The following is a 13,929-nucleotide window of genomic DNA, read 5'->3' as shown; positions in this document are numbered from 1 at the left end:
GAAGTGGATAAGTAGGGCATGGGAAATGAAGATTGAAGAATAGAGAGGTTAGGGTATATTTGACAGAGCATACATTTGTATGTTGAGATCTCCTAGTCTGAGAACAGGAGTTGTAGTGGGGAAAGACTATGAGCCAGGGACTGAACTCATTGGGGAAGGAAGAAAGGAGAATGTCGTGGGCATTGATGCATAGTGGCCATGAGGATCTGTACGGGATGATAAATTTGAATAGCTTGGACTTCAAAGGAGTGATAGTGGTGGAGGGAGAGTATGGAAATGACAATGAAGAACTAGGAATATTTCAAATCTCCTCTCAGTGGGGACTCTCAGTGAATCAAAGGGAAAAGGTATGACTGAAAGCTCAACTGGTACTGGAAAGGGTGATCAGGGATGCAGTGTAATCAAGAGGAAGAACCAGGTCTCAGTCTCTTTCAGAAGGTGGAAAAAGTGAGAGAAGATAATTTAAGATGAAGGCAATCTTGTCAATTATGGAGGAAGCACAGTGGAAGAGACACAGAGAGCATGGAAAGGGAGAGGTAGATCTAAAGAGGAACATTGGTGTGTTTGATGCTCACAACCCTGAGAGGTAAGTGCCATTATTATTCTCATTTTACAGTTGTGGAAACTGAGGGACACAGAGTAAATGACTTGCCCAGGATCATATCGCTAATAAGATTTAGAGGCTGGATTTGAAGTTTGGTCTTCTTGACACTAAGTTGAATGCTCTGTCCACTGCCCCACCAGCTGCTGGGCAGAACAACTGTTATTTCTATTGATAGAACCCTATCAGTTTGTTGAGACGTTTGACAACGTTAAGGACTTTGATAGCAAGAATTTTTTTTTCTGGGTCTTCAGTATTTGTATCTGCTGAGCAGGTGGGGGCTGTAGTACCTGTAGAGGCAGGTGTGGAAATGCAACAACATGATTTGCTTTCAATAGTGATAGCTGTGGGGGTCTAGCCTGTTAGCAGAGTTGGTATTCTGGGGTTCACTGCTTTTTGTGGGCCTTTTGGGCTTGCCTGACTTTGGTGTTTGGTCAGTGGTTGTTGCTGGAGAAACACAACTGTTTCTCTCCTTATTGATAGCTGTGGAAGCTGAGTTGGAAGCAGGATCAATGGTCCAGCAGGGGTGGGGAACCTGTAGCCTCAGACCGCATGTGGTCCTCTAGGTCCTCAAATGCTACCCTTTGACTAAATCCAAACTTCTAAATCCTCTTAATCCTCTTAATAAAAGGATTTGTTCTGTAAAACTTGGACTCAGTCAAAAGGCCACACCCAAGGACCTAGAGGGCCACTTGCGGCCTCGAGGCTGCACCCCTGTAGGAGGCGCTGCAATTCCTGAGACTGTGCGGCCTCTAGGTCCTGGGCTGTCTCTACGGGATCTGAGGGGAGTGGTGGTTTAGATGTTGTTGGTTTGATTCACCAACGTACGTTGCCTCTCTAAGGATGCATCGTCTAGGCTGGTTTACTTTTGGAGGATATTTCTCCGTCACCTGGCTCAGAGCCAGAGTCCTGGGAGAGCTTTACATTTGATATCCCATTGTACGCCTGCAACACACTAGCTGCAGCACACTAAAAAGAGCCTTATCATGACAAATAATGCTGAAAGGATAACAGAGACCTTGTATGGCTCATTAAGACCCAACTCATCACAGGCTTGAGAAAAAAATTCAACATTAAATTGCTCTATAAATGTGGATTATGGCTATTAATAATCTAATTAGCCATGTAGCAAAACTATGAGCAACTGGTAGAAATGAGAATACAATTAGGTCCTGATTAGTGCAAATAATAGATCCCCCAGGTGGTTATATATATTCAAATTTGTATTATTTGAAGTTATAATTATGTAAAATATGGTAATTGGTCCTAGCCCAATGGAAATATGTAGTGTAAACTTGAATAATGAAACCACTTCAGGAGATTCATTCTTCACAATAATTGGGACCTAACTACTACTTACTACTACTACTAGTTAGCATTTATGTGGTACTTTAAAGTTTGTGAGGTGTTTTATTCATATTGTACCGTTTTATCCTCACAACTCTAGAAAGTAGGTGCTATAATTATCCCCTTTTTACAGATGAGGAAGCTGAGGTCAACTGAGGTTAAATAACTTGCATTGGTCACACAGCTAGTCGTGAGGCCAGATTTGAACTAGATCTGTCCTGAGACCCTCAGGCCCAGTGCTCTCTCTATTGTTCAACCTAGCTTCCCAATTAGAGATAGATTTTTGACTTTATACGAGAAAAAAAGTTGCTAACTTCAACCACCAGGTAGCATTAATATTACTAATTACTTCTGCTGTTCAGTAAGAAGGATCTGGCCTGGGTGCCTCATTCTCACTCTGGTAGTTGTACACATCCACCCCACCGGGAGGAAATGACAAACTGTGGTTCTCGGTGAATGAATAACCTGCTATCCAGCACTTCTGCATCCCTGAGTTGGGGGTAATTCTGATTTTCTATCTAGATGGCAATGATTTACCAAAGGGAATCAACTCTTGAGCCCTCACCTCTGGTAGATCCCACCTCTTCTCTGTAGTAACCATAGTTCAGTAAACCTTGATATGATGGAGTTGGCTCCTCATAGTGACAGAAGGCATGCTTGGATACCGTATATAGTATTTAAATAGAATAAATTAAAAACAAGAAAACAATACATAATGATAAAGCAATGCATTAAATATATATATATATATATAACACACATGGTTATGCATATACAAACATATGTATATGTATATATGTGTGTATGTATATATATATATATACATACACACACACACACACACACACATATATATATATATATTGCTCAGCTATAGCCCTATAGTCTCTTTCAGTTCCTGAGAGTCTCCAGAAAAAGTAAGGTACTCAACCAAGGACTTCAAGGAAATGTTCAGTTCAGTTTGCTTAACCCTCGTGACTCCTCCTCTTTTGAGTGGGCAAAGTGTGGCAGACAACAATAATACAGTTCAAAAGTGATGCTCAACCCATGTGTCTAGCAGGGCCAAGCATCAGGTAAAGAACGAAGAACTCAGGATCTAGGACCTGTCTCAGGGATGCAGCATGGACTCAGGATCTGGTGTGAATTGAAGGCCAATGCTTTTTCTGTCTTTTTTCCTTCTTGTCACCGACAGGGACTTCTAACAAATTGCTACTGTGGCTAGCCTATCTTTGGAGCCGGGTGAGTAGACTGAGCGGCAGGCTCTGACAAGGAGCAGTGCCAGCAATCCAACCTCATGTCTCTCTGATGTTCAGATCTCTTCTATAGCACGTCTATTATGGTTGCATTTTGTCACTTCATCTCTTGCTCCTCCTTTCCGCAGCCAACTCCCTGACACTCTATGCGGGAGGGGGAAGGTAAGCAAGAGTGAGAGAGGTGCTGTATGATAATCACAGTTCTCTAAAAGCGATACTAGTACCATGGAAAATAGTGAGTTCCTCATTTCTGATGGTCTTGAAGCAGAACATTCAAGACTTCCTGTTAGATATAGAGGAGATGCCTATTCAGTTGTGAGTTCAACCAGATGACCTCTTAGGTCCCTCTATCCAATATACTCTATAAGGTTTTGCCATATCCATTTCTAGGATATACTAGGATAGATTGAGCATGTGGGGCAAAGGTAGCATAACCTAGTGGAATAAGCATTGAAATTGGAGTCAGGGACCTGGGTTCAAATCCCAGGTCTGATCTTTACGAGCTGTGAGACCCAAAGCAAGCAATTCTGAGTCTCAATTTTATTAATCTGTAATGTGGGTATAATAATAATTATATTTCTTAACTCACAGTTTTTAGGCAAATAACTTTGTGATGCTTCTGGTTCTATGGCATTATGAGCACTTTCATTACCCAAACTGGGTTGTTTCTACTTTATTGGATATTCCTGTTGCTGTCTACCTAATTCTCTTTCCACCAGCTTAGATCTGTTCAGAATATAGTTGAGGGAAGGGAGAAAAAGATTCATTCAGGAAAGTCCAAAAATGAGTTTTCCTTTGAAAAAAGGAGCTTAGAAAAGTTTGCATTGGCCCCTGAGAACCTTTCTCCTACCTTTTCCAAACACAGGATTACTTTCTACCAAATCCTCCTTGCTCTCATAATTGTATATTTTCTTCAACTGATGAGGCTTCTTGAAGTATGTGCAAGGGGGCACCTTGGGGAACATTTTCCGAACTCCATTTCTCATCAAATGAAAGCATTTCCCTTGTGTGCTGGAAATGATAGACAACGTGGAGGGGGAATCTGACACCTTTTGCCTTGGAGCTTTTTTTTTTCTCTTTAAAGGGTTGGCAAGAAAGGCTTTTAGGAGAAAGTAATTCAGGTGTGAAATATAGCCATAGCATTTTCCTAAAAAAGATTGATTTTTCTCTTTAAAAGACAATTTTTTTTCTTAAATGTCCACCACTTCTAGGGAGATAGTTACAACTGAATCTGATTAACTATATCAAAGTTAGCTCTCAGTTTCCCCCCTTAATCCTTTTTACACACTGATAATGACATGGAAGGGATCATAGGAGATAATTATTTGACTGGTAAAAGTACAAAATTTGCTGCCAAACCACTATAGGCTTAATTTTCTTCATATGGAAAATGGACATTTGGAGCTATATTGTCCTGTTGTACATTAATCCAATTTACTCACTAAGAAGACTGCAACCTTATTGAATGATGTCCAAAGGAGATAGATCAGAGATATCAAACAGGCAGAAACAGATTAAAATGTGTTTGGGAAGTATTAAACGAAATAAAATACAGTAATATTTATATGTGTGTGTGTGTGTGTGTGTGTGTATAACATTAATATGTTGTTTTCTAAGTCAATGTGCAGCTGACAGGGATCCTTATGTATGGTTTAGTAGTCCCCATTTCTATTTGAGTTTGACACCACTGTGATAGCTTAACTTAACTTCCTAATCATGTTATATCCTTTTCCTTTCACATTCACCAGGAATTTTTATGGATTGTTTGAAAAGAATCTACTAACAGTTGTACCATTCAGTCCCATTACTACACAATTTATTATATGAATGAAGACAAACAGCAGGTCAAAATACATCCTCAGACACAAGCATCATATATGTAAAAATGATATGTGCCAGCATGTTAACAAGTTTCACTGTAACTTAACAATTTAAGTCAAATATGTATTACTAACTGAGTACATAACACTGATCTAGGCATCAAGGAGATACAAATAGAATAAAAAAACTCACCTATTCCTTTCACTGAGGTAAATTATAGTCTTCTAGGGCATTGGTGTCAAACTCAAATAGAAAGTGACTTAGAAACCACAAATTAACGTTATCTGTTTTATTGTATTTTTATTTATTTTGTTAAATGTTTCCCAATTACATTTTAATCTTGTTCAGATGCACTGAACTTTGCAGGTGAGGTGGGGCAAGTAGGAAGTCTGATACCTCTGTTCTAGAGCAGCATTTCTTAAAACTGTGGGCTGTGAGCCCTTATGGGGTCACAAAAAATTTGGCAACAGTAAAAAGGTTTCTGAATGTGCAATGAACAAAAATTAATTCAAAATCAAACACATAATGAATCTAAGGTATTTCTGGCAGTGCTTGCCAGTATTGCAATTACACAACTTCACTGCATCTTTGGTTCTGAACACAAAGCATGCGCATTTTGCACTGTGCATGCCCTCAGGCCATGCAATGCCACCAAAAGCTGCCAAAATGCAAAAAGTCATCTCAAGTGGAAAAAGTTTAAAAAGCACTGTTCTAGAGAATATAACACGTCAAATCAATACACATTTATTAAATATATATCATGTGCCAGACACTGTGCTAAGTGCTGGGAATAGAAATACAAGCAAAAAGAATAATAATCTCTTCCCTCAAAGAGCTTACATTCTAATTGGGGAAGATAAAACATAAAAGGGAAGCTTGGGGGAACATGCTAATAGACATGCTGGTAAAGTTAATGGAATCAAAAAGGCTAATTTACAGAATTAACCATGTAATAAAAAAACAGTATACAAAAGAGGCATACATACAACCATGAGAAGACAGTAGGGAAAGCTCATTTTACAGTGGATGAGGAAGAGACAGCATTTGAGCTGGGTTGATAATAATGGGTGGCATTTCAACAGGTAAAGATTATGGCTTAAGAAAATTCCAAGAATAGAGCAAGGCCAGAAAAAGAAAAGCATAAAATGTTTTGGGGATGTTTGAGAGATAGAGTTTAATATCCGTTGGAGAGAGTAGTATAAGATAAAATTGAAAAGGAAAGTCAGCCTTGAATACCAGGCTAAGGTATTTGAACTTCACTGAATAGATAATAGAAGCTGGTGAAGAGCTTTGATTAGAGTAGTGACTGACCAAAGCACAAGAAAGCTTCATCTGCCAATGATGCAAAGGACAGATTGGAAATGAGATGCATTAGAAGGCGGTTGGAATAGAAAGGGAATGGGCGTAAAAGATGTTTTGGAAATAGAATCAGTTAGGATTGATAAATTGATTAGAAATGTTTGGGGGGCAGAAGGTTAAAGATAACACCAAGGTTTAGAACATGGCTAGTGCCATTAACTTAAATTCAAATGGATTATGGATAAAAGATGAGTTGTTTGAGCAGCTTCTGTGAAGATACCCTGTAGGCATTTGGAAATGCAGGTTTTCATGCAAAAGCTGGCCAGAAAAACATGTTCCAATCTCCAAGGCACTTCCATTGTGTGTAATCATGACTTTCTTGGAAGCGGGGTCCCCAGATTCTCCATGTAGGAGGAGCTACCTGCACTTGAGACAGTCTCCATTAAACTTCACTGAACATCTGGAAGTGATGAAGATAAATTCCAACATATCTCATAGAAAAATCTTGTAGTTGTTACTATCTCATTTAGCAGAAAAGGAGACTAGCTTATCTGCTCTTTTTGATGAGGTGATAACAATTGGCCTATGGTAACATCTGCTTTCTAATTTCTTATAGTTAGAAGAGGAGAAGGAGAAGATGAAAAAGTAGTTGCGACTTTCTGCTAAACTGGCCATTCCCATGAATCACTTGAACTTTTATTTTAGGTTTTACTTGGCAGTTTTTGCATTTTGAAAGATGGGAGGATTTCCTCCACCAACAGAGATTGTGTTGTCTTTAATAAAAAGTTCATGATTTGCTTTTGGGCTGAGAAAAATTCTTTCCCTGGGGTTAGAAGCACGGTTGATTTGCTTCTCCAAACCTATTGAGACTTGTCCTTGGATGACAGAGTTCATTACTAGGCTTGTAACCAAAGTCTTGTCATATTTCTGGGACCAGCCAGATCTTGTGTTCTGCAAACATAGCTGAGGTCCCTGTGTGCTGAGATGAGGCGTTGGAGGAGGATACAGTGCATGTCTGTGTGGAGAACTTCATATTTTTGTTCTGATAGGAATTGTTAGCATTGGAATTTCCAGTATGCAAAGAATTTGGGAGATGATAGTTCTTGTCTTAGCCCTACTACTGTTGCTTATGGGAAAGACTAGACTTTCCTTGTCTTTTCCATACTAGAGAAAAGAAAAGTCTAGCTTTTCCTAGGCTCATTTTCCAAACAAGGTAAAAATAGACTAACTACACTTGCTCCATTTGACCTTGTATATTGCAATGGAAGTGTGAGAATAAATGTGAAAATGAGAAGAAAATCACTATTTAATTATTAATGTGGATGGTGGTCCACAGTTAACCCGAGAGATGGAGAAAGTGCCTTTGGAGATTTGGCAGTCAGACTGAAGGTGGATCCATGTTTGAATCAAACCAAAATCAGATCTATATTAACTTTTGAATTGGGACCACATTACAGTAGAGCTGATATCACTTTAGACATGATGAGTTGGTTAATTTTGGTTGCTCAGCTATCTTAAGACTTATCTCATTTTATTTGGGAAGAAGATACAGCAGTAATCTTAGTTATTGGATTTTGTTCTTATCCTGGCTATCCCAGAAATCGTTATTTTTATGTGTTTGTTTCTGTCCTTAGTCCTACCCTAAAATGGTAGTGAAAAAATGTCTATGGGCAAGGTTGGCCTTTTGTAAAGCTTCATTTGGATAGCACTTAACCTGGTGTGATTTGAAGGGTCTAACAAAGACTCTCCTACCTCAAAGATACCTTTCCTGAGAAGCAGCATGCTGTAGTGCATAGGATACTGGGGTTTTGAAGACCAGCCTTGTTTGATTACTGTGTACCCCTGGGTTAGTCATTTAGCTCCTGTCTTACTCTATTTCTTCAGCATCCTCAGACATAAGCTTTACTTACCTCAAAGAGTTGTTTTAATGATCACATGACAGAATGTGTATAAAGGCTCCACAAATACTAAAACACTAAAAATGTCAATTCTTGTTGCTAAAACTATTTCTTGACTTTCTATAGATCTTTCAGAGATTCACCTAGTTCTTTGGGCTACATCAGTCTTTTAAAATGAAGATAACCACTAAAGGCAAACACATTGAGTTGTTATTAGTTATTAACATCATTGCAACATAATTTTTATTTTATAATGTGACAGCTGATAGCTCTCCGCTTAGAAACACAAGAACAACTAAGTTTCAGTAGCAGGGGTGGGGGAGAGAGAGGAAGATGGAGGGAGAGACAAAGAAACAGAGAGGGAGAGAGAGTTGGGACAGACAGAGAGAGAGAGAGAGAGAGGGAGAGAGAGAGAGAGAGAGAGAGGGCTAATCAATTCTAGGGAGAAAGAGAAACAGGGAGAGAGAGGCAAAGGAAAGAATGGACAGGAAGAGGTAGAAAGAATGAGGAGAGGGAGAGACAGATAGACAGACAACATACTGCTGGGATACTGCCTGGAATAAGAAAGATATCAAAGATGCTGAGAATAAATGTTGCTTACTTCATGCCTTTATCTGGGGCTTATTTTTGCTTATATGAATTTATGTTGTGCATTTAAAAATGGAATGGTAACTAAATCTATTCATCATTCTCAGCAGGATATAAAAGTGGCCATGCAAGGGCTAATTATTTGGATATGGGTGATTTCTATAATTTTAAGCTAGGTAATAAAACATACACATTGTCCTAGATTATTCTTCACTGACTAATTGAATTAAATTCAAGCAGTTTCAGAGCATATGGTAGATCACAATGGTGTGACCTCCTTGACATTTTAATAGATAGTCCTGCTTTCTGCTGAGTTGTCATTTACCCTTTAAGTACTGTAATGGAGTGTGCTGATAATCATTGCTCTCCATGACAGTTTTCCAGGAGCATGAAATACGACCATGTGGTTTATTTACATATCATGTATGGTTCTGGCAGTTTTTTAGGTTAGTTTTATTACTGCTCTTGAGGATTTTTTTTACTTTCCATTCTTCCTCCTCCCCCACCCAAATTTCTTTTAGCCTTGCCACTGTCACTGAAACATTCAATTGAAACAAAATTAAGCAGACTTTTCTTCACCTCTATTTCCCTATTACTGAAGAGTCAGCCTGTTTTTTTGGCATTTTGTTTGTTTTGTCTCTGTTCCTCTTCTACTCCCCAACCCATCCACACACTGCAGAGAAAATATTTGACAGGAGACCTCTCTGGGCTTCACATTCCCTCACTTGGAAAATGAGAGGGGATACATTCAATGATCTTTAAGGACCTTTCCAGTTATGAAATTCTGTGATACTTTAGTTTTAACAACCATGTTGCTTGGTCGTATGACTGTTTCTATGAGCAGAGATCTGACCTTTAAAACCTTGCTCAAACCTCAAGTACAGCATAGATTTCTACCTTGTTATCTCCCTCAAATTGTCCTTCAGCAGGCAGCTCTGTGCAATAGTAGTTTTTCCTGGAAAACATATTTGTTTGAATATTTATTTCCTTCTCATGGATAACATGCTAGTCTCTTAAGTATTTTGCATTGAATTTTAGGCCTTTATTTAATCTGGTTTTGTCTTTTTAGACAAATAAGCTTGTCATGTTAAGCCAAGAGAGGCCTTCCTCAAGCCAGGATGTGCTTCTATCACGTGTGGATGCATAGAGGCCATGAAAAATGGATAAGCAAATGGGTTCGCAAGAGTTTACTCTCCTTTTTTTTTTATTTTTTTTTTTAGGCAATGGGGTTAAGTGACTTGCCCAGGGTCACACAGCTAGTGAGTGTTTTGTGTCTGAGGCTGGATTTGAACTCAGGTCCTCCTGAGTCCAGGGCCAGTACTCTATCCACTACACCACCTAGCTGCCCCTACTATCCTTTTCTCCTCTGCCTCTTAGTGTCCTTGACTTCCTTTAAGACTCAGCTCAAATTCCACCTTCTGCAGGAGGCTTTCCCTATCCCTGGTCCCCTTAAGCTACTGATGTCTGTCTCTATGACATTACCTTCCATATATTCTATATAATTTCATATGTATGTACTTACTTATTTACATGTTCTCTCTCATGTTAGAATGGAACCTCTTTTTTTCTTTTTTAAAATTTATTTATTTTTAGTTTTCAACATTTACTTCCACAAGAGTTTTTCACCCCATCTCGCCCCTCCCCCCACCCCAAGATGGCATGCATTCTGAATACCCCTTCCCCTAGTCTGCCTTCCCTTTTATCTCTCCCCCCCTTCTCTCATCCCCTTCCCCTTCTACTTTCCTGTAGGGCAGGATAGATTTCTGTACCCCATTTCCTGTATTTCTTATTTCCCAGTTGCATGTGAAAATATTTTTTTAAACGTGTTTTTAAAACTTTGGGTTCCAAATTTTCTCCCTTCTTCCCTCCCCACCCACCCTCATTGAAAAGACAAGCAACTCAGTAGAGGTTATACATGTGCAGTTATGCAAAACACTTCCATAGTAGTTATGTTGTGAAAAACTAACTCTGTTTCCCTTAGTCCTATCCCGCCACCCCATTTATTCTATTTTTTGACCTTGTCCCTCCTCAGAAGTGTTTGCTTCTGAATACCTCCTTTCCCAATCTGCCCTCCTCTCTATCATTCCCCTGTTCTCTTGTCCCCTTCTCCCCCTATTTTCCTGAAAGGTAAGACAGATTTCCATACCCAATTGAGTGTGTATGTTATTCCCTCCTTAAGTCAAATCCTGTGAGAATAAGACTCACTCATTCCCTCTCACCTTCCCCTGTTTCCCCTCCACTGTAAGAACCTTTTCTTCTCTGTTTTTTTTTGTGAGATAATTTACCCTGTTCTACCTCTCCCTTTCTCCTTCTCCTAGTATAATCTTCTCTCACCCCTTAATTTTATTCTTCAGATATGACTCCTTCATCTTCAACTCACCCTGTGCCATCTATCCATATAGCTATCTATCTATCTATCTATCTATCTATCTATCTATCTATCTATCTATCTATCTATCTATCTATATCTATATCTATATCTATATATATATATAAAATGGAGCCTCAAGTAAATAGACTGTATTTGGCTTTCATTCCCAATGCATAGCACATAGAATCAATAAATTCTCCTTGCCTGGACTTGACTCAATAAAACAAACTTTAACCATGTAATGGGCAAACTGAGAAGTCTGTCTTAAAGTGTCTCCCTGAAGTCAGTAACTGGGCTGGGGAGAAGTTTCCCAGGAATTAGCTCACTGATAAGACCCTACCTACAATGAAAGTAAGAAGAAAGGGGAACAATAGGTGTGTGTGTGTGTGTGTGTGTGTGTGTGTGTGTCTGGAGTGTGTGTTGGGGCTCAGAGATGATTTGCATGTGAGGCTATTTTATTTTTACCTATTAGTTGTATGAAAGACAGTGTCACATCATAGGCATTTAATAAATGCTTGTTGAATGAGTGAATTACTATGTGATACCAGGCCATCAAAGAGACTTTCTGGTAGATGGATACTTCTACTCCACAAAAGCAAGACCTTTCTTGCTTTCTAACAATTAGAACTGTCAAAGTACTCATCTGTTCACTGGTTTCTTCATTACTATTGTTGTTCAGTTGTTTCGGCCGGGTCTAACTCTTTTTGAAACTATTTGGAGTTTTCGTGGCAAAGATACTAGAGTGGTTTGCCATTTCCTTCTCTAGTTCATTTTATGATGAGAAATCTGAGGTGAACAGGGATAAGTGACTTGTCCAGGCTCACACAGCTAGTACATGTCTGAGGCCAGATTTGAACTCAGGAAAATAAGTCTTCCTGATTCCAGGCCCGGCATCCTATTCATTGCACCATTTAGAAGTGTTCAAACAGGATAACTAGCCACTTGTGGAGATGCTATAAATGAAAGGATTTGTGTTTCAGGCAGGTGGTTGGACTAGATCAGTGGTGTCAAATTTGAATAGAAATGGGGGCCTCTAAATTATGCATAAGGACCCCTGTGGTTCATGTATTGATTTAAAGAATTACACATTTCTTTCTTTTTTTTTTATTAATATATCAACACATTAAAATCAGATAGGAACTACACTGTAATCTGACACAGGCTATACTCAGGAATGTTGTGGGGTGGAATATTTGACACTTCTGGACTAGATGACCTTTCAGGTCCACTCCAACTCTGAGATTATAAGATTTAATGAATACTTGCAATTAATATTATAATTTCTTCTTTTGAGAATTGCCTATCAATATTCTTAGACTATTTATCAACTGGGGAATGGCTCTTATTCACATAAATTTGAATCAGTTTCTCATATTTTAGACCTTATCAGAGAAACCTGCTGTAAAGTTTTCCCTCCAATTATTTATGTCTTAATCTTTATTGGATGTGTTTGTGCAAAAATTTTTAATTTTATTCAATCAATCATGATCTTCTCTATTCCTTGTTTTGTTATAATTTTTTTTGCTTTCCATAGACCTGATAGATAATTTATTCCATGTTTCTCTAATTTTTCTATGATTTGGCTCTTTATATCAAAGTAAAACATCCCGTTTGGAGCTTATGTTTATATAAGTCAGAAGTGTTGATCCAAATCTAATTTTTCCATATTGCTGTTCAATTTTCCTAGCAGTTTTTTTATTATCAGATATTGAGCCCCTATCCCAGTAGCTTAGGTCTTTATATTTATTGAAACTTCCATTGAATACCATTGTTTTGACATCATAGAGATGGGTGTCTACCAAAGACAGAGACTAATTAGTGGCTTCCTGCTCTTACAATCTCTGAAAAAGTGAGAACCTCCCTGTAGAATGAATATCTGAATGACATTTGGAGTAAATAACTTGTATTTTAACTACTTTGTATTTATTCTCTCGATATTTATTTTGCATGTATTTATATTACTTGTTTTCCCTTTAGAATATAACCCCCTTCAGAGTAGGGATTGTTTCATTTTTTACATTTTTATTCCAACCACCTGGCACATAGTAGGTGCTTAATAAAATTTGTTGTTGTTATGTGGCAATGTTTCTTTTGAAATTAGCTTTCTCTTTTTCCCTGTTATAACTTTCTAGGTGAGAAACCTGGATCTGAACCCGAAGAAGCAAAACTACAGAATGCCAGCAAGCAGATTGTCCAAAATGCCATCCTTCGAGCTGTACAACAAGTCTCCCAGGAAAGCCAACAAAAGGAAGAACGTACCACAATCAGCAAGAGCAGGCTGCAGCTAGGGGTGGGGAAGCTCACCAAGAAGCATGAAAAGAAATAGCCAGCTCTGCTGGTCTTCCTCTTAGTACTGCTCTGTTTCCAGCCTTCCTCTTAGAATCCAATGTGTCCCCACTGCAACATTACCAACAAAGCCAACCAAAGCGCAATTAGCACCTAGAGGTAGTGTGATGCCATAGTAGCTGACCAGTATTGCTTTCAAGAGCATTAGGTGACCAAGTCTATATGTTGGCAGTGCCTCTTAAACAGATCAGAGAAGAAAAGTGACATTGAAATTGCAAGTGCAGTTTGAAGCACAATTTCTTCCTGGAGCTTAATATTCTAGCTTTTTTTTTTTCCACTTCTGCCTTTCTGCATCTGTGTACAAGTGAGTTTGATTGACCAACTGTGAAGTCCCTGTTTTAGCATCTTCCAGAAACAAAACAAAACAAACAACATGATGGGAAAGGGAGGGATTATCATTTCAGG

At 38.7% G+C, this 13,929-nt stretch overlaps 1 protein-coding gene across 1 annotated transcript; it reads left to right on the top strand.

Moving 5' to 3' along the window:
• Positions 1-3,347: 3,347 nt before the first annotated feature.
• On the top strand, positions 3,348-13,504 carry AKAIN1 (A-kinase anchor inhibitor 1). Its single transcript, XM_027846947.1, has 2 exons — positions 3,348-3,363; positions 13,311-13,504. Exons 1-2 carry the CDS (start codon positions 3,348-3,350, stop codon positions 13,502-13,504), a joined length of 210 nt encoding a protein of 69 aa, XP_027702748.1.
• The last annotated feature ends 425 nt before the right edge of the window (positions 13,505-13,929 follow it).

Source organism: Vombatus ursinus, unplaced genomic scaffold (genome assembly GCF_900497805.2).
Source record: "Vombatus ursinus unplaced genomic scaffold, bare-nosed wombat genome assembly UNPS02015255.1, whole genome shotgun sequence".
NCBI lineage: Eukaryota > Metazoa > Chordata > Mammalia > Diprotodontia > Vombatidae > Vombatus > Vombatus ursinus.
Note: the sequence above shows the minus strand (reverse complement) of the source record. Positions and strands in the feature narration are given on the sequence as shown.